Source organism: Aptenodytes patagonicus, chromosome 21, assembly GCF_965638725.1.
Source record: "Aptenodytes patagonicus chromosome 21, bAptPat1.pri.cur, whole genome shotgun sequence".
NCBI lineage: Eukaryota > Metazoa > Chordata > Aves > Sphenisciformes > Spheniscidae > Aptenodytes > Aptenodytes patagonicus.
This window is the reverse complement of record NC_134969.1, coordinates 4,685,558-4,705,457: the sequence shown is the minus strand read 5'-3', so window position 1 is coordinate 4,705,457 and position 19,900 is coordinate 4,685,558. Positions and strand designations below refer to the sequence as shown.

Below are 19,900 nucleotides of genomic sequence, written 5' to 3'. Positions count from 1 at the left end.
TGGCTAAGCTGCAGCAAGGCTGTTGCACGCTGGTACCTGACAGTGTCTGCTCTTTGTTCTGTAGCTTTCAGGTTTTGACTCATTCGTGGGCTGGCCTGATGCTATCAACGCTGTTCTTATCTTCTGCAAAGCAGGCAGGGTCCAGGCAGGTCACCTTCTCATGCACGCTTGCCTCGCCGTAGGCGTTAGAGCTGAATACACGAGATTGAGTGAGCTGGAGGCTGTACCAGGCGGCTCTCAGTCTCCTGTCGCAGGAAACTCTTTCCATTTGCCCCCGGTTTGTTTGCAGTGTGAGGGGAAGAGAGGGAAAACAAGGGGCAATTCAGCGGCTGGGAGGTGGGACCCAGCTGTTTGAGCAAGGTCTGTAGGCAAGGGGGACGATAACGTCACGCCGAGAGAAAATAAAACCATACCTTCGGCAGCTAGCAACGGGTCATTAAGGCTATTGACTGCGGCGACGTGACTTGTTGGGACGTTGTGTGCGATCCAGCTCACAGCTGAGGTTTGGGAATTGGCCACCATCACAGCCGGGCTGTGCTGGGCACCTTGTGTTAGGGTGGACAGACCCTGCGGGGACCCAGCCCAGGCGCAGCGGGGCCAGCGGCGATGGCCTCGGTGGGTCTGATCTGGCAGAGCTCTGCGGTGCAGCACGGGGCTTCATCTCCCTCCCCGCCTGCATCCCGTGCCCTGCTTAAAGCAGACAAAATGGTTGTACTCGATCCCCACTTCTTGCAGACTGAAAATGTCTGGAGGCTGCAACACAGTGCTGGATGCTCGTGGATTTTAACCCAAGTCCTCAGCATCAGTCACAGCCCCCTGCCCGAGGGTGGCTGGGGTGCAGACGAGTGATCCCCGAATTTAGGGCTGGATGTCTCGCTTTTCCCTTCTCTCCCCGTGCTTGCTTTGCACACCAAGCCCGTGGTGAGGTTTGGGTGGGTGCTGGCTGTGTAGCCCCTGTGTGGTATCTGCATTAACTCAGTGAGTCACAAAAAGCAGTATAAATTAATTACCTTCCTGGTTCTTGGCTTTTCTTCGTAGTTAGGGGCAAGAAAATAATGAGGCTTGAACGAAACATTTGGTTTGATCTGGAGGCAACTGTTTTGCTTAGGAGCTCTTTCTGTACCTGTGTCTTTTTAAAAAAAAAAGTCAACTTCTAAACACGAAATGTCATTTTGGGGTGGAAAATCCAAGCTTTTCCATTCTGGACACTGAGGCTTCTCTTAAAGGTTGCCCCAAGCAACCCAAAGTGCTGAAACCAGCCCAAAGAGAGCTGCAGGAAAGCACTCGGGAGACCCGGACCTGCATTAAAACCCTGCTCTGTGGTGAAGCAGAAAAGGGTTTGGCAAAGCCAAGGAGCTCTTTGTTTCCCATCGGTCTGCGGTGGGGCCCCACGCGTGCCATCCCGGCGGGGCGGCTGCCAGAGCGAGCCGCCTTGGTGCTTGGTAGGGCTGAAGGTTCAGGGCAGGCGGTGACGTTGGAGCTTGCGAGATGCAATGGATGTAATTTAAGTATCACGGTTTTACCTCTTCCCCTTGCAGGGTGACACAAGCCGTGGCTTTGCTCTATTTTTAGGTGTAAATCACCAGCTATTTAATTCCTTTCTAGCAAGTTAAATTTTCATCCCCTTCCCTCGAGACTTCCCCATTACATCTGGTACCCGTGCCGGTGCCAGGCGCGTGCAGCTCTCTCTCCGTGCCCTTCCCCTGGCTCCTCGCTCCCTGTCTTTGCAGGCAGGTCGATGGATCCGACTCCATTTTACAAGAGAGGCTGCACAGCAGGGCTGAGACACGCTCCCAGCAGCTACGAGACATCCCACGAGGGTTTGTGCTGGAGGCCACCAGCAATCAGCAAAGCCTGGCTGATCTTTGGGCAACTGCAGCAGCGGCCAACGGTCGGGCGGGGGAAGAGGGGAATCCAGCGCCTTTTTTGGGAGGAAAGGAGATAAATGGAGAGAAGCTGTGGCCAAAATCTGGGAGCCTGAGATGGGTTTTCCCCCAGGAGCCGGTTGCAAAATGTGGTCTCGGTGGGGTTGGGAGCAGAGCGCAGCCGGATTCCCAGCCAGCCTCGTGCTGCAGGACAGATGTCTCGCAGGGCAGCATCCCTTTGGCATGTCCGGCACGGGTCCCGATGGACCCGGGGGCGAGGAGGGCCTGCGGAGAAGGAGGGAGCGTGGTGCCTTGCCAGCGCGAGGGGTCTGGTTTAGGAAACCCTTGGCTGGTAAAGCCGGAGCTAATGAGATATCGGGTAGCAGGAGAGCTGGCAGCAGGGATTTCTGTTCCTGCAGGGCTTTAACCCTGCCAGGGGCTTAACCCCACATCCTCAACCCTTTACCACCCCAAAATACAGAGCATGAAAGCCAGGTCAGGGTGGTCTCGGTGCTTTGCAGACCTCGGAGCCCATCCCCAGCCCTCCTCCCTGCCCCGCTGTTTCTTCTAAGCGGAGAAAAAAGAAGGGGAGGGGGCTGGGTAATGGCTTTGCAGATGACTAGTCCCCGTGGCTGGTGACACATCAGTGACTTTGTGGCTCATCCAGCAAAGCATCTACATGTCAGGGCTCTCCGTGGTCCCCGTGTCCCACGGCAGTGTGGGAAGGTGTCCGCACCTTCCTGTATCCCTCGCCGCTGGGTCGATGGCTTTGCTGATGACGCAGGGCTGCTGCGTCTCTGTATGGCCCACCCGGACCCTGCCAGCCTGGTGTCCTAAAGGGTTAAAGTGGCCTTTGGAGGGGCCCTGGTGCTGCTGAGACACGTGTGTCTCCTCCAGCCGGTGCTCTCTGCAGTGTCCTTCAGAAGGGCAGCCCTTCTGAGCATGCCTGCTCCCCCTCGCCGCCTCCTTTCCGACCCCGTGCCTTCTCCTGGGGCTTTTCCAGCACCGCAGCACGCTCAGCATCCAAGCCATGCCGCTGCTCTGTCCCACCCTGCAGCCCAGACAAGCACCCATGGGTCCCCCGGGGCTCCAGTGAGCATCACCCGGGGGGCTTCACCACCCCCTTGCCCAGGCTAACCCCTCATCTACCCCCTTTCAGAAAAAATCATCCAGGGGGTGGAAGCGCTGTCTAATCCCCAGTAAATAATTGTGTGATTTCTCTCTTGGGGCTGCTGCCTGCCTGCTGGAGCCTGCAGCCGCTGTAATAAACTTCTGAAGCCTGGGAGGATGAGGTGTTTTTGTAACCGTTCTCATTTCTTGTGCCTCCTCTCAGCTAACAGGCATCTTCCTGGAAGCAGCCTGGCTTTCCCACAATCCTCCCATGCGTGGGCGCTTGGGAAGCCGGGGTGAAGCCGCAGGAGCATCCCGCTTAACCGTGAACGTGCCGAGCCCTCCCAGCCACGCCGCGTGCTCCCTTCCCTCCTTCCTCCCCGTTTACCGGGCTCCGACTCAAATGTCGACCAAGCCGAGTGCGTGAAGTGGGTTCTCTTCCCTCCTCCTTCGTGTTTCTTTTCCTCCTGTGAAAGGAGGGGACGTTAACCCCAGCCAAATTCAACCTGGAGCTCTAGGAGGATGTGAGGGCTGATGGCAATCCCATCTGCGGGGACTGGCTCGTGGGGACGAGCGTGCGGTGGCTCTGGGAGCCGGGGGGGACCCCATAGTGCTGCTCCCCAGGGCTGGCACACTGTCTCGTGGTGCAGGCTGCCTCTGGCATCGGCATTACATATATATATATAAAAATATTCTTAAAAATTTATTTTATTTTTCATTTATCGCCTCTGAACACCAGTATTTCGTAGCGCCATGGGGATTGCTCTTACGGCTCCAACTCCGGCAATGTCCCCGCGGTGGGAACCGGGGTGGGAGGTGTAGATGTCTCCCAGACCTGGCCTGGAGCAGGGCAGTGCGTGAAGGCTTCGCCTCCTTTCTTTCACCGTGAGTGTTCTTTTGAAGTGTTTGATTAAAATGTGATTAAAATGTTCTTTCCGCACCGCTTTGAGAGAGGTCTTTAAAATTAGGGGAGCGCTGCCGGAGCTCTAACTAAGCTTGACCTTGGGTCCCGTGCCATATGGAGCGGTATGGCAGCGGCCGGGGTGATGGGAAGGGAGAGAAGTCCTGCATGGGTGGGACGGGGAAATGCCGTCGGGCGGGGAGGGAGGGGACCTTACAGGTGCTGTAGGACACGGCGCCTGTGGTCCTCGGGGCTTTCTGCTGTGGGATGAGGCTGGGCTGAGCAAAGGGGGATGCTCCCTGCTCCCTTTTGCAGTAGGTTCCTAGCACCGGAGCCGCCTCGAGAGCTGCTGTCGGTTTGAGAGCTGCAAATCATCCTCTTCTGGTCTTGAGAGAGGGTTTCCAAATTGCTGTCAGCAGCTCGGGGCGTGGAGATCGCCTCTACTTGAGCCGCAGTTGAAGAAGCATCGCCTCAGGCAAATGCTCTTGTGGGACCCGGCTCATTTTGACAGCAGCGCTCCCCCGGGGTGGGGATGCTGGGTTTGGGTTGGGTGCCCAGCACCCTTCCCTCCGTCTCCCTTCCCTCCGTATCCCTTCAGGCTCTTCCTGCCCAGGCTGAGGATGGAAGCAGATCAGATATGGTGGTTTTTGAGTCATTAGGCAGCGAAGGAGCAGACGCTGCTGGGATGGAGCTTGTATAATGCCAGGCACAGCACCCGGCCCGTGCACCGGGGCTGCGATAACCCAGATACAGCCGAGGAAGGAAAAAAACCACACGTAGGTCAGAGTCCCTCCCAAGCTGTTTGATCGGGAGTAAATATTTACATGGCACTGCATCCGCCAGCAGCCAGGGCCTTGGGAAAAGCAGCCCGGCTCCCCCTTGGTAGGATGGGGATGAACCTTTAGCAGCTGAAATGGGAGCCCTCGCGTTTGCTGGGGCGAGGACCGGCCCTTGCAAAGCCTGGAGACCGAAGACGGCTCGCCGTGCTGGGGCCGCGCTCAGGTGTCTTCGTTCAGCTTCCACAGCCTCCGAAATACAAGCCTGCTTTGTGCACCTAGGGGAAAAATAATCTGCCTTGCTGCACAACCCAGCAGACACCGGTGGTTCTTGCCACCGCTGAAGTTAGTGGAGGAAAATTCCCGATGTTGCCCTCGATTGTCTGCACTTTGGTAGAAATGTATGTGTGCCCCTGTGCTCGGCACTGGTGAGGCCGCACCTTGAATACTGTGTTCAGTTTTGGGCCCCTCACTACAAGAAGGACGTCGAGGGGCTGGAGCGTGTCCAGAGAAGGGCAACGAGGCTGGTGAGGGGTCTGGAGAACAAGTCTGATGAGGAGCGGCTGAGGGAACTGGGACTGTTTAGCCTGGAGAAAAGGAGGCTGAGGGGAGACCTCATCGCTCTCTACAACTACCTGCAAGGAGGTTGTAGCGAGGTGGGGGTCGGTCTCTTCTCCCAAGGAACAAGCGATAGGACGAGAGGAAATGGCCTCAAGTTGCGCCAGGGGAGGTTTAGATTGGACGTGAGGAAAAATGTCTTTACTGAAAGAGTGGTTAAACATTGGAAGAGGCTGCCCAGGGAGGTGGTGGAGTCCCCATCCCTGGAGGTATTTAAAAGACGTGTAGATGAGGCGCTTAGGGACATGGTTTAGTGGGCATGGGGGTGTTGGGTCGACGGTTGGACTCGATGATCTTAGAGGTCTTTTCCAACCTCAATGATTCTATGATTCTATGAAATGGCCCCGTGCAAATCTGCTGACACCAAAGTGAAGACAACTGCAGAGCAAACTTTTGCAGCATGAGCATCGCCTTGCAGCAGCTTTCCTTGCCCAAAATCTCTTTAATTTGAAGAATGGTGAATTCCCCTCGTCCTTCAAGTGCTTAGACTGCGGTTAAAACTGGAAAGCCAGTCCCCAGCTCCTTTCTGCCCTAACCGGAGGAAGAGCTGACCACCAGCGGAGATCGATCCCCATGTTCGCCTCGCTGGGCGCGTGCAAGCCGGGGTGCGTGATGTGGGCAAGGAACTGTTTTAATAGGAGCTATTAACTTCTGGATTTCCTTTTCCTTGTTTGCTCAAGCTCTCGGGTTGATGTTTACTCAACTGTTCTTGCTTTTAATAGTTTCGGTGGTGTTTGATGCTGTTGATAGGGGAACTGCTGCCATGGAGTTTGTTTTCTAAAGGAAGAAACTTGGGCGACTGTGCGTGCCCCGTGCTGGGGATTTGGGGATCGTGGGTCGCTCTCAGGGAAAAGGGGCCTCAGGGGACTTCCCTCCTGGTGGGGTTCAGGAAAACCAGCCGAAACCCAGCGGGTGCTCCTCCACGGGAAAAGCTGCTCCATGTGCTCACCTGCCCGCTCCTGCGCATTCCCCGCTCGTCCTCCGGATGCGGATGTGCCGGAGACCGGCTGCCTCATCCCCTCCGCTCCCGCATCACTTGTTTATTCAGGGTGTGCTGGCAGCGGCGTGCCGGGAGTCTCGTACGCCTGGTGCGGGCGCTGCCTCTCCGTTACTGCTCCTCCTTCCTTAGGGAAGCGCTTCCCGTGCAGCTGGAGCGAGTCATGCGGAGCCCTCCCAGCCAGGGAGACCTCTCGGATGCCGGCTCCTGCCCTTCTGCTGCGGCAAAAAGCACTTGCTGCTTACCAGAGGAAAATGAAGGAGCATTGGGGGGGTCTTGCTGTGCCCCCCCCCCCCCCCCCGCCCCGTGCTCGTCCCGGGTTTGCGCTGGCGGCAGAGGATTTGCAGCACCCGCCGCGGTAGATGAGTCCCAGTTTGCAGCCGGGCCACCGCATCTGGGGACAGGCGGGTGGCAGCAGTAGGTACCCGGGCAGGTGAGGAGCACAGGCAACTGCTCTGCAAATAACCTTTTACCAAAGCAGCCGGGAACAGGAGCCTGAGGGTTATTAAGGCTTATTGTTGTTATTATTAAGGCTATTATCAAGACTTATTCCCCTCATCGCCCAGCATCCTGCCGCAGCCTCCCTCTTCCTCCAGGAGAGAAATTCAGGCGCAGAGCTGGGATCGGGCCGGTTCGCCCCTGCCTGGCATCGCCCCCACGGCACGAGCATTTCTTCCCGTTCATCACCCCCACCCCGAAGCGGGATGCCGGCCCGGCACTCGGAGCAGGATCCCAGCAGGATCCCAGCAACAGATTGGTACCGATGAGCTTTCGAGTGCTCTAAAAATACTGAGCGGAGAAAGCGGGGAGCGAAAAATGGCTGAGATTCAGTGAAATCAAAGGCATAATTAACATGCAGCCCATGTGAGTGTATTTTTAGGGCCCTACAAAAAGGCTCTAAAACATTGAATTCACATCAGCACGCGAATGTTCCAGTTTAATGGGATCCTGGGGCCTGTGGGGAAGAAGTGAGAGATGCTTAATTGTCAGTGTTTGTGTTTTATTCATGACTGGACGTACTTAGCAAGCGAGAACTGATTTGCTGCGGGCTTCTCGCTGCTTGTGTGGCTTTAAACCTTATTCTGGCCAGGGCTGGCGTATGCTGAGACGGGCAATTGCCCGGTGTGCTGGAAGGGCCGGTTGTTCCCGGTGTTTGCATGAGCTGTGCTTGGAAAAGGGATTCTCGCCTCTCCTCCCATGGGGAGTTCCCTGCCAGCGCTGCCTTGGGGTGCTCAGCGCTTGCGTGGGCTCTGGGGGGGGCGGGATCGGAGACAGAAGAAAAATCCCCTGGGGGTAAATCAGGAACCGCATCCAGCCCAGGAGGTCCCTGAGTGCGGGTGGCCGGACACTGGGAGAGCACTGGGAGAAAGCTCGGATGCTTCCCGTCTCCTCCTGCCTTCCCCTCGTGCCCGAACCCGAGGGCCACGGGGCGGTTTGCTCAGAGATCGGTGCTGCTGCGGCAAAGCCAAGGTAGAAACCAGACTCCTTCCCCCATCGCTCCGGCACCCGACACCCACCGGAGCCACCCAGGCGCTGCCGAAACAGTGCAGCCAGACTCGCATGGAGCCTTGGGTGTGATGAATCCTCCGGCCTCTGTGGTGCCGGGCTCACCCACGCCGTCGGCAGTGCCCACAGCTCAGGTAGCAATTCGAGGTCTGATTCTGCCCTCGGGGACCTGCATGCGGCCGTGGCCGTGGCCGGTAGCTGACTCACTGCCCGTCCTTAGGGAGGGATTGTGGAAGCGACTGCCTTTCCCATCGGAGCCGGATTGATGCGGCACCTTCCCCGCTCGGCTGCGCAGGTGGAAGAGGGATGAGCCGGCACCGCGGTGCAGATGTGGTCCCTGCAGGCTCGGCGGGGGGGGACGGGACGGACGGGGGACGGGGGGCTCATCGCGGCACAGAGCGGCTCCAGATCGTCAGCGGGATGGTGGCTCGTTAGGGAGGGTTGTTTTTTTTTTAATCTGTTGTGAAACGATGTGCAGATGGTACAGCCGCCCGGCCGGAAGGAATGGAGGAACATGAGATGCCAAGGCAGGGCTCCTTATTTTAAACCGCTTCCCTTGCCAGAGAACAAATGTGCCTCACTTCAAAGTAATAATTATAAAGCCTGGGAGAGGATCCAGGGAACCCAAAATCCTTCTGTGGGTATCGGTGCGTTGGCTGAAGCGCTGCTTCGGTTGGCGTCGTGCTGCCTGCCCGACCCCGCAGGCAGCTGCCCGCATTGCCGGGGCTGTGGCTGTCATCCCAGCGGGTCACGGCCGGCTCGGAGACCTGCATTTGGGGTCGTGCTGTGATTTAAAAGGGGAAAACAAGTTCCCTCTTACCTTGCACCCCAAGGAATAGCCCTGCACCGGGAGGATACGTCCCGTCCCTGCTCCGTGCCTGGGAGCAGCCCTGCCTGCAGGGAAGGCAGGCGTTGCTGCAACCGGCCTTATAAAACCTCCCAGCTTGTTCCTGAGGCTGCAGGAGGGGGATAAGGAGCCGCTCCAATTGCACCCTCAAACCCGCTGAGCGCCAGCTCCCCTCCCTGTCCCCTGCGTCAGGGACACCCGGGGCCGGGCGCTGCGCTGCTGCCTCCTGCCAGAGCCTGGCACGCTGGGTGTAACGGCGCTCGGTGGGCAGGCTGCCGTCTGACGGGAGGTAAATGCCAGTGCCTACGTGCGCCCAGGATTAGCAGCTGCCACGGGAAGAGCTGGAGCCAGCGACAGCTTGTGTTGTGAGAACTGCCTGTGCTGCAGACGGCTGTCGCGGGGGCCTGGGGGTCCCCTCAGAGACACCCGGGGTGCCCAGAGGGTGGCTGCCACCCATTGAACTGGGACTCGCTGTTATTTTCTGGCCTGAGATCAAGCAATGCCAGGGTATGTGGGCCTGGCGAAGCTGCGCTTTCCACTTTACAGCTTGGGAGCGTGGGGAAGAAGGAGGTTAGAAGGGGAAACTGAGGCACACAAAGAGTAAAGGATCCTGAAGAGTGCAGGGAGGGCTGGGAACTGGTCCCCAACTCCCGCAGGGGTGTCCTCCTGCAGAGAGCATCCTCCAGTCGCGTAGCCAACGTGTGTCTTGCTCTCTCCTCCTCCTCTCCAGGATTCCACGTGATCCCCTCGGTGTCCAGCATCGTTCCCGAGAGCTGCCTGCTCATCGTGGTGGGCCTTTTGGTTGGGGGGCTCATCAAAGGGGTGGGTGAAAAGCCCCCCATCCTCAAGTCGGACATCTTCTTCCTCTTCCTCCTCCCACCCATCATCTTGGATGCCGGCTATTTCCTCCCTTTGCGCCAATTCACCGAGAACCTGGGCACCATCCTCATCTTCGCCGTGGTGGGGACGCTCTGGAACGCCTTCTTCTTGGGTGGCCTGATGTACGCCGTGTGCCAGCTCGGCGGCCCCGGCCTGAACCACATCGGCCTCCTGGCCAACCTGCTCTTCGGCAGCATCATCTCGGCCGTGGACCCGGTGGCCGTGCTGGCCGTCTTTGAGGAGATCCACATCAACGAGCTGCTCCACATCTTGGTCTTCGGGGAGTCCCTCCTGAACGACGCCGTCACGGTCGTAAGTGGATGAGGGGGATCACCCAAGGGGATGGGGTTCGCTTCGGTGGAGCATCTGTGGGTGGTGGCGCCGGGACGGGCAGCTGTCAGTCAAGCCCTGCGGGCAGAGCCGTAGACTGGGCCGTTGCACGCTGCCAGGTGCCTCCTGCCAGCTGCGCTGCGGCAGCTCCGCTTGCTCCTAACCTTTTGTAGGTGCAAAGCTAAATATAGCGGCTTAAAACACCGCAGAGGTGGGTTAAGGTGAAGCGTTTTACTTGGTGGTTTGGGGAGGCCGAGAACACATCGCCAGCCAGCTACCACCTCTTGTTGAAGAGCAGGACTGTGCCCGGCGCCTTGATCTCCCGGGAATCAGCTCTCCCGGGTGAAATTGCTGCCCGCTGCCGTGCTCATGCCTGTCCCCCCAGGGAAGGCGAGCAGGAGCACGGAGGGGCTGGCGCCGGGTCAGGCAGCGCTGCCGTGTATCTCCTGTCTCCTTCCTCATGGTCCCTGATGTGGTCTTCCTTGCTGTCCCCCAGCTGTAGCACCAAGGAGGCGTGAGGACAGGACACGGCCAGCCGTGGCAAGGGGAGAGCCGTGGGGGCTGCAGCCAAGCTGGCATCTGCCTGGGTCACCCCTCGGCCCCAATCTTTTGAGCAGCAGCTTTGCAGGGACCTTTGGGAAGTTCGGGGGCCAGGCCACCCCTCTCTGGGGCCATGCCATTTCCAAAGGACGTCTGTGTCCAGGTGCTGGCTTGGCCGTCAGCGCAGCATCCTCCTCTACAGAGCTGACCTCTAAATTTACTTCTAACCCACTGCTTTTTCCTGGCTCTTCTCCCATATCCCAGCTGTCCACTTCAGAGCTGGCTGCTCAGCACGCTGCAAAGGCTGACGAGGAACATACAGTCCCACCACAGGGCTTTTCCCAGGCGCTTCCCCCCCACTCTTGGCCAGAGGGGCTCCCTGCAGGGTCTGTGTCCCCGCTCCCATCCCTGACGAATGCTTTTGCCTTCTGCTGTCACATCTGTCCCTGCCCGTGTCCCAGGACCCGGCCCTGGCAGGCAGGAGCTGGCACCTCGCCCTCTCTCTGCTTGCAAGCGCTGCCATCCCTGCAGGATGCCACGAAGCCCATTTCCCATCCTGACACGGCTGCGTCGGCTTCTGCTTTAAAATCTCCCCAGTAAATGTGTCTGGAGGTGGGAGAAGGTGATGCAGCCCGGGGTGGGCTCCTCTTCGAGGTTGCCCTTTTGGCTACAAAATGGCATAAGGGTTTAGGTTGTTCTCTGGGCTGAGCAGGGCAGATGTCTCTCCATGCGGCTGTCAGGTGTCCCCCAGCCTGGATCTGTCCTGACCTGCTCGTTGGGAAGCAGGAACAGTCTCTGGCTGGTTCAGACCTTGACTGAAGCCCCTCCTGGGACAGCAGTTGGGGCTGTGTTGGAGAGCAGAGCTGTCCCAGGCACATCTCCGATGGCAGCATGTCCCTGCGAGCCACAGAGGACGGGGAGCTGGTCTCTACGGGTCTGTGTCTTGCACAGCAAAGCACCGCCAGCTTTTTTTGGCATGAGGCTTGGTCAAGCACAGGACCCAGCTCAGGGTCACCAAGCACCGGCACATCTCGTCTCAGGTGTGCCGTGCTGGGTACCTGCCTGGCTCCCTTTGCTGCTGCTCTCCCAAGGAAGGTCCCCGACCAGGTCTCCTCCCAGGGGAGGCTATCTCTTGCCACTGGGGCAGTTTGAACCCCCCTCTCCCTTCTCCCTCCCAGGTCCTGTACCACCTCTTCGAGGAGTTTGCCAACTTCGAGCAGGTGACCATTATCGATATCATCCTCGGCTTCCTCAGCTTCTTCGTGGTGTCACTGGGCGGTGTCTTCGTCGGCGTCATTTATGGGGTGATCGCTGCCTTCACGTCCCGCTTCACCTCTCACATCCGAGTCATCGAGCCCCTCTTCGTCTTCCTCTACAGCTACATGGCGTATCTCTCTGCTGAGCTCTTCCACCTCTCCGGCATCATGGCGTGAGTTGGGCAAGGGTGGGATGAGATGCCCTCCTGTCCCCAGGACCATGTGGAGGATTTACTCTGGTGTAACCACAGCCCGCTGGCTGTCCCGGCATGGCCAGTACATGCCCAGTGAGGGCCAGAGGTGTGTTTGGACTGGGATATGCAGGGAGGTAGATGAGGGAAGTGACTCTACTGAGTTGTCCCACAGATCCCGGGGTGCTGGCAGCCCATTGCCCCTTCTCCTGGGCACACAGTAGCAGGCAGGGCCTGCTGAGCACTCAAGACGACACGGTCTTGTGCTGCCTGGCTCCAGTGCTCACTCCTGCCCTGCCAGGGGGAAGGAGAAACCTCATGTTGCCTTCTCTGGAGGCCTTGAATAATTGCTCGTGTCTCAGAAGCCCTGTCCTGCTCTGAGGTTTGGTGTAAGAGCACAAAACGCTGCCGCAAGGCCAGTGGTTGGGGCTGTCCCCATGTCCCCATGGCTGCTGAGTGCCCCAACCTTGCCCTTAGGCTCATCGCCTCCGGCGTGGTCATGCGGCCCTATGTGGAAGCCAACATCTCCCACAAATCCCACACCACCATCAAGTATTTCCTTAAGATGTGGAGCAGCGTGAGCGAGACCCTCATCTTCATCTTCCTGGGCGTCTCCACCGTGGCTGGCCACCACTACTGGAACTGGACCTTTGTCATCAGCACGCTGCTCTTCTGCCTCATCGCAAGAGTTTTGGGTGAGGTGTCAGTGTGGTGGCAAAGTCCTTGGGGACGGTCATGAGCGATGGGCAACTCTCAGGGCCACGAGGCCCAAGTTTGCCTTGCTGGGGAGACTGGAGTTGACTGGGTGGCACTGCTGCACCATGGGCATCAGCCTTGCTGGTGGTTGGCTTTGTGGGGAGATGGGGTTGAGGCCAAGTTTGTGCTAGATGTGGGGTTGAAGCTGGTGAGGGGTGTTGGGATGAGCGAGCAGGACAGCACCCACCTGTACCCATGGCCCCGAGGGCGTGACACTGCGCTGGGCTGCAAGCCGGGCTCCTGGGGGGGTCTTCTTCAGGGCTGGAGGGCATCCTTCACCGGCCGCTCACACGAGGCCCTGCCTCGCTCCCCCAGGTGTCCTGGTCCTCACCTGGTTCATCAACAAGTTCCGAATTGTGAAGCTGACGCCGAAGGACCAGTTCATCATCGCCTACGGGGGCCTGCGGGGAGCCATCGCCTTCTCCCTCTGTTATCTCCTGGACTATAAGCATTTTGGCATGAGGGACATGTTCCTCACAGCCATCATCACGGTCATCTTCTTCACAGTCTTTGTGCAGGTTGGTGGCACGCAGGTGGTCACAGTGCGGTTTCAGAGGGAAAGGGGGTTATTCAGTGAGCCTCGTGCGTGTGGAGAGTGAGGAGCACGTCCCCAGCCTCCATCCCTGACCCTGTCACTGTCCCCCTTCTCCAAAAGCTCTTGAGGCTGCCAAGTGACACCGGCGGTGCGGAGCCCCATGGTTCGGCTGTGCTGAACCCGTCCCGCTCCCACCGGTGTGCCTCGGGGAGAGGTCTGATCCACCCTCCCCATTCCCTAGGGCATGACCATCCGGCCCTTGGTGGACCTGCTGGCCGTGAAGAAGAAGCAAGAGACAAAACGCTCCATCAACGAAGAGATCCACACGCAGGTAACCCGCTGCGCCCGGCTGGCCCTTCCCGCGCGCTTCTCTTCGCCGCCTTAGCCCTCTTCTCTCTCTGCTTCTGCCACCTCCACCGCTGTAACCGGGCGGGTTTACAGAGCGGGAGCTGCCCTTAAATCAGTGCCCAAGGTAAGGGGGGACGGAGCGAGGGCTCTCCCCCATCTGTGTCGCCCAGTGCCCGCTCCGACCCAGACCCCCCCTGTGCCCGGTAGAGCAGCGGCCCGGTTGCGTAGGACCGTGCTGCCCTCCTGAGGCCCATCCTGGGCCCACAGCCCTGATTTTGCACCCCCTGAACGCCCTCACCCCTGTGTCAGCGGGGGCGTCGGGGTAGGGAGAGGGTGGGCGTCAGCCCTGTGAGCTGCCTACGCCTTGGACCTTCTCTTCCAGTTCTTGGATCACCTTCTGACGGGGATCGAGGATATCTGTGGTCACTACGGGCATCACCACTGGAAGGACAAGTGAGTGTGAAGGTTTGGTGACTCGGGGGACCTGTGGGGGAGATGGGGAAGGGTTTGAATCGTCACCTGGCAGGTTTTCCAGCCCTGTGCTGGATTTTTCCCCGGGCTGTAATATCCACACACACACACACGCTCCCCTCGATGAATTACGGCCCTGGCTTGGGTGCGAGTGGGGCTGCAGGGCCGCACCCCTTCACCACGCCACCCACGGCGTGCCCACAGCAGTGTGGGAGCTGCCGGTGGCTGGGCCCTGCAAGAGCTCAGGACCATCCGTTGTGGGTGCAAGCAGCTGCTGGGTGTTTCGGAGGCTGCCTGGCTCGGGAGGGAGTCGGGGAAGTTCTGGCCTGACCTGCGCTGGTGGGAACTGAACCATCTTCTGCTGGCCTGGGCCGGGGATGGGGAGCTGGGAGTGGGTTCCGGGGCAGTGGGAGGTCTGATACATCGCTGCTCCTCCTTTCCCCACGTCCTCGGGAAGGCTGAATCGCTTCAACAAGAAGTACGTGAAGAAGTGCCTGATTGCGGGGGAGCGGTCCAAGGAGCCCCAGCTCATCGCTTTCTATCACAAGATGGAGATGAAGCAGGCAATCGAGCTGGTGGAGAGCGGGGGCATAGGCAAGATCCCCTCCGCTGTTTCCACCGTCTCCATCCAGTGAGTTCCCCGGCCGTGGCCACCCTGTGCCTCCGACAGGCGCCTGGCGTAGGCTGAGCGCTCCCCGCTAGTGGCCACAGGGCAAGCAGCCGTTCGGTCCTGCCGTGGCCGTCGCAGTGTCGCTCTGAATCCTGTCTGTCCCCGCAGGAACATCAACCCCAAGACCCTCCCCGTGGAGCGCATCCTTCCGGCCCTGTCCAAGGACAAGGAGGAAGAGATCCGGAAAATCCTTCGCAACAACCTGCAGAAAACCAGGCAGAGGGTAAGGTGTCCCCCGGCACCGTGCGTTGCCCCTTTTGCTTCCCTGGGGGTGGCCAGGACCACTTCCAACCAGAAGCCCTCAGGGCCAGCTGGGCCCTTCACCCCCGGTGTCCCTGCCAGGCTGCCCCTCGTGTTCCTGGTCCGGCTCTCCCTCCCCGGCAGGCTTTTCCTCCTGGGGTGGTGCTGGGGTAGTGCTGAGGGGGAGGCTGGCTCGGTCGGTGGCTGAGCCCGGCGTTTAAACCCTTGCCGGGCCAAGGTGAGTCAAGATCAGGCATCCCATGGTAGCACACAAGGGACGAGGCACCGGCTTGCCTGGATGCGCTCTGCCCACTGGTGGCTGTTTCATCCGTCTCCAAGAGAAAGGGTGCCGTGACCTTCCTTTGCCTTTCTGTGTGGGGTTTTTTTTTTTAACCCGTCTCCTTTTCTTGGGGCCTTTTCCCAGTTGCGATCCTACAACCGGCACACGCTTGTGGCCGACCCTTACGAGGAAGCCTGGAACCAGATGCTCCTGCGGAGGCAGAAGGCCCGGCAGCTGGAACAGAAGGTGTCAAGGGGACGCTGGAGCCAGGGATGCTGGGGAGGAGGGGGGGCCGAGGGGGGCTTCCCAGCCTGGGAAGGACATCGGTCTCCTGCATGGGGAGGGGGCTGAGGTTCAGATGACAGTGGATGACCCCAAGCCTTGGGGGTCCTCTGATCGTCCCAGGCTCCGAGCAAGTCCTTGCAGCACGGCTGGGAGGATGCGTGCACGTGTCCTCTGCGTCCCGCTGCTGCTTCTCGCTCATCCCCGCGGCCTGGGGTCAATTCCCTGCCTCCCCTTCCCCATTTATCCCGGCCACTCCCGTAGAGACAGTCCCTCATGCTGCCATCCAATTCCAGATGAACAACTACCTGACAGTGCCGGCTCACAAGCTCGATTCGCCCACCATGTCCCGGGCTCGCATAGGCTCAGGTAGGTGGGACTGAGCTGCTGGGGGAGCGCCGCTGCCGGCACCTCGCCGGGCATCGCCGGCACTTTGGTGCTGAGGCGCTCGGAGGTTGTGTTGCCCTGCACCTCCTCAGCTCCTCTGCCGCCTCTCCAGCCCCGATCGTCCCCGTCCCGCTCCCCCGTGTGCGATGCAGCCCAGCCCCAGGGGTTTGCTGTTCTCGAGCCCAAGCTCTGCTGCCTGCGGCCCAGGCATGTGGTGGGCTCTGCCTGAGCAGAAGCACCCGGCTCGCTTCCCGGCACTGTTCCCACCGGGAAGTGAGCTTGGCCGGTCGGTAGATCTGTCCAGAGCTCAGCTCGCTCCATCCACACAGCCACGTTTCTGGCCGTGCCCCTCCCCGCCCTCTGCAGGGGAGAGGACCAGGAGCGCTCAGCCCTGAGACCTGCCCCTGGACTCCCGGCTTCTCCAGCACGCATTTGCCCTGCCATCTTTGGTTCCTCCTGTCCTGTGTGTCCTTCCCTGCTTTGGGGACAGTGTGACGGGGTGTGACGGGGTGTGACGGGGTGTGACGCTGCTGCCGGCGCTTGCGGAGCCGGCGGTTAATCGGCAGAGGGCAGCTTCGCCCCTTGCAAACGGCGCAGTCCTGGGAAGCAGGGCTGGGCTGTCTGAGCGGCTCCAGATGGGGCGTGGAGATGAAAAAAAAAGGGATTAAACAGCAGACTTGGAAATTAGGGAGCGAGCGAGCCCAGGCATCCCAGCCCCGGACATCTGGGGTGCATGACCTGGGGGTCCCTGAGACCCCCCCCCTCCCTCCCCCGGGTTATCCTGACCCACTTTGTTCATGATACCGCGCGACGGGCCCTGCCTGACCCATCTCTGCCTCCCCAGACCCGCTGGCCTACGAACCCAAGGCGGACTCGGAGAATCTGCCCATCATCACCATCGACCCAGCCTCCCCGCAGTCCCCGGAGTCCGTGGACCTGATGAACGAGGAGCCCAAGGGCTGCGGGGGCCTCCCGCCCTCGCCCGAGGAGGACGAGGAGGGGCTGGTGATGAGGGTGAAGGAGCCTTCCTCCCCGGGGACCGACGATGTCTTCACCCCGGGGACCGGCGACAGCCCCAGCAACCAGCGGATGCTGCGATGCCTGAGCGACCCGGGGCCTCGGCCGGAGCCGGAGGAGGGGGAACCCTTCATCCCCAAGGGGCAGTAGCAGCTGACACGCGAAGCCTCACGCGATGCTCCGTACGGTTTCTCTCTCTCTTCATTTGTTCTTCTTTCTTTGCTCTCCTTTTTGGTTTCCTCTGTCACTACACACCGGGTTCGGGAAGGGGAGACCGTCCTGGATGGACTGGGATTGCCAGGACAGCTCTGCCCAGCAAGCCCTGGGCTGACCCCGAGGAGCGGGGAAGGAGCCCCCGGGATGCACCGGGCTCCTCAGCCGCCGTGGCCTGGGGGCGACGGACGATTTACCGCCCGGTACTGGGATTTGCAGGTGCCTCGCAGCCCCGGTGGGGCTTTCCCGGAGGCTGCCCACCCGCTCAGGACCTGCAAGCGGCTCCTCGGGGCGGCTGCGGCCAGCGCGGGGTGGGCTCTGGCCGGGGAGCTGGGAGCATCCGCGGAGGCTGCCCCACGGCGCAGCTTCGCCGCTCCCCGGCTTGCGTTTTGCCTGCTCCCTCGCCTTGCTCCGGAGCAGAGGGATGGGAAGACGGGAGCCAGGCTCTGCGCCGGGGCTGGCGCACCCACCACCTCACCCGGCACCCTCCAAGGGACCTCGGGCTCGTGCCGCTGCTCCCTCTCTTGGCCGCTTCCCCTACGGGGCCGGCTGCCGCCCAGGAACCTCTCCTCCAGCCCTGCATTTCACGCCAGGTCTTGTTAAATAAATATCCTATAGCCATGCAAGGGGGGAGCCGGGTCCCCCCTCGCTTTGAGCGGTCCCGCAAGCCCGGGCCTCTCTGTCCCTCCTGGAACCGCTACCTGTCACCCGTCCCCGCGGGGACCCTCTGCCAGCCTCGGCCCCTCGCCCCGTGCCTGCCCGGCAGCGCGGCAGTGGCACCGGCTGCTCCTTAACCAAAGACGGCGTCCGGACTCCCCGGGCACCGGGACGGGGCGTGCAGGGGGTTGCATTTGCTACACGGGGGGGGATTATTTTTCTCTCCCTGCAACCGAGAGGAGCTGGGGAAGAGCCGGGGGCCGGCTCGTCCAGCGTGGGGACATGTTGGGGCCGGGAGGTTGGCAAGAGGGGGACGGCTGGGGGTGTCGGGGGTCCTGAGTTTGGAAGGACCCGTCTTTCCCCAAGGCTTGGCCGGGAGGGAGCGCTGGGTGTTTAGGTGACTTGCAGCCCTCCCCCGGGCTCAGGGTGTCCTGCATCGTGCTCCAGCGTGTCACCTCGTCCCCCACGTGCCACTCGGCTCCCACCACATGCCACCCTTCGCCATGGGTGCTGCCTCCCCAGTGCCGCGGGGTGCTCTTCGCCCCCTCCCCGGGGAGCCCGGGCTGCTTCCCCCTCCCCGCGCCGTGCCTTGCCACGCATCGTCTCTGCCCCGCTGCCTTGGTGCGCGCCCGTCCCGTGCGCCCACCTGCTCCACGTCCCAACCGGGACCCCGGGGGACCGGCGTCCATGCGGCTTCGTCACCCCGGGGCGAGAGCCCATGTCGCTGCCTGCGCCTGCCTGCCTGGCCTGCTCTGTCTCCAGGAGGAAAAAAGCAATGAAAAATCTCTTGTATAAAAAGGAAAAAAAAAACCACATGTAAAGAGAATCTTGGTTTTTATCATGGATATTCTAATAAATTAATGTTAATTTTTAGTCGGGTTTTTTTCCAGCTGTTTGGGCTCCTACCCCTGCTGCGGAGTCCCGGCTGTTCCAGATGAATGAGGCGCCTGCGAGACCTCGTCCCTATCGCTGGCGGGATGGAGGGTTTGTCCTTCCCCCCTTCCCACTGCGGCTTGGGGAGACGGAGAGCCCCCTCCGGGGGGAACTTTTTAAAGCCGTTCCCAACTTTGGCAAAGACAGAGGCTCCGCAGAACCCGGACTCCCGCGTCCCTCCCCAGGGCTGTGCCGGCATGAGGGTGTGTTGGGAGAGGAAGGGCTGTTTTTTCTCACTTTGCAGAGGGAAGAAGGCAAAAGGCAGGTCCTTTTGCAGGAGCCCAAATGGCCCCATCGCAGCCCCGAGGTGCTGGCCAGGCGTCCCGGGCAGCTCCGCTCACCCCGAACCTGGTGTGTTACCCCCAGGGAGGAAGGGGCAGGCGTCCCGCTGCTGGCAGCCCCTGCCTGTCCCAGGTCCCTGCCTGCACTGCGGTGGGGTTTTGAGGGGGGGGGGGCTAATTGCTTCATCCCCAGGGGAGGGGGCTCGGGGACGTTTGAGCCCAGTGATTTTTTTCCCTGGGTTTCCTCAGGAGCCGGGGCTGAAGCCGAGCCCTCGGAGAGGAGCCTGTTCCCACCAGCATCCCCCAGCTGGAGAGAGGGAAGAGGCTCAAGGCAGTGCCCGGGCGAGGGGCTGCACACCGACCCGAAAATCCCCCAGGAAAGACATTCCCAGCCCCAGTAGCATTTGCACCTTCTCCCCCCCCCCCCCCGCCCTAAGATCCCCCCCCCAGGGCCGCGGGTGCCCCAGGGCGGCCGGAGCTCCTCGCTTTGGGGCAATTGCAATGGGAGCGTGTTTCCTCGCTGCAAATTAAAGCTCTGATTCGACGAGGCCGTGACTCACCCCCTCACCATCCAGCAAGCGCATAATGGCTGGCGTTGCTCATGTGCTTAAAATACCTGAAGCCCAGGGTCCCTCGTGGCCCCGGGCTGGGACTTGGCCCGGCCACCGCACCCCCAGGGTTTCCCCCCTTGCCGAGGGGTCCCTGGGCAGAATGAGGTGTCCGGGGACGTGGGGCAGGGGATGCCATGGAGCCCATGGGGCTGGCGATGCCGTGGGGCCCATGGCGGTGCCGGTTCGGTGGGCGTCATCCTTGCACCCCACTCAGGGTTCGGGGTGGCTCGTCCCCGGGGCAGCGGTGCCGGTGGGGGGACCCCGAAGCAGGAGGGGTTTGCAGGAATGGGCAAAGCCAGGCCTTGGCTCCGTCCTCGCTGGAGGAGAGCAGCGGTTTTGCCATCCCAGCCCAAAGGGTGGGAGCGCTGAGAGGTGCTGGCTGCAGCCCAGAAGCCGGGTGATG

General features: G+C 60.7%; 1 protein-coding gene across 1 annotated transcript; it reads left to right on the top strand.

Moving 5' to 3' along the window:
• The first annotated feature begins 6,971 nt into the window (after nucleotides 1-6,971).
• SLC9A1 (solute carrier family 9 member A1) lies at nucleotides 6,972-18,545 on the top strand. Its single transcript, XM_076357671.1, has 12 exons — nucleotides 6,972-7,024; nucleotides 9,277-9,811; nucleotides 11,548-11,798; nucleotides 12,294-12,511; nucleotides 12,888-13,090; nucleotides 13,349-13,438; nucleotides 13,838-13,908; nucleotides 14,384-14,557; nucleotides 14,705-14,819; nucleotides 15,261-15,362; nucleotides 15,695-15,767; nucleotides 16,630-18,545. The coding sequence occupies exons 1-12, from the start codon at nucleotides 6,972-6,974 to the stop codon at nucleotides 16,950-16,952; spliced, it is 2,208 nt and encodes a 735-aa protein (XP_076213786.1). The 3' UTR covers nucleotides 16,953-18,545.
• Nucleotides 18,546-19,900: the final 1,355 nt, after the last annotated feature.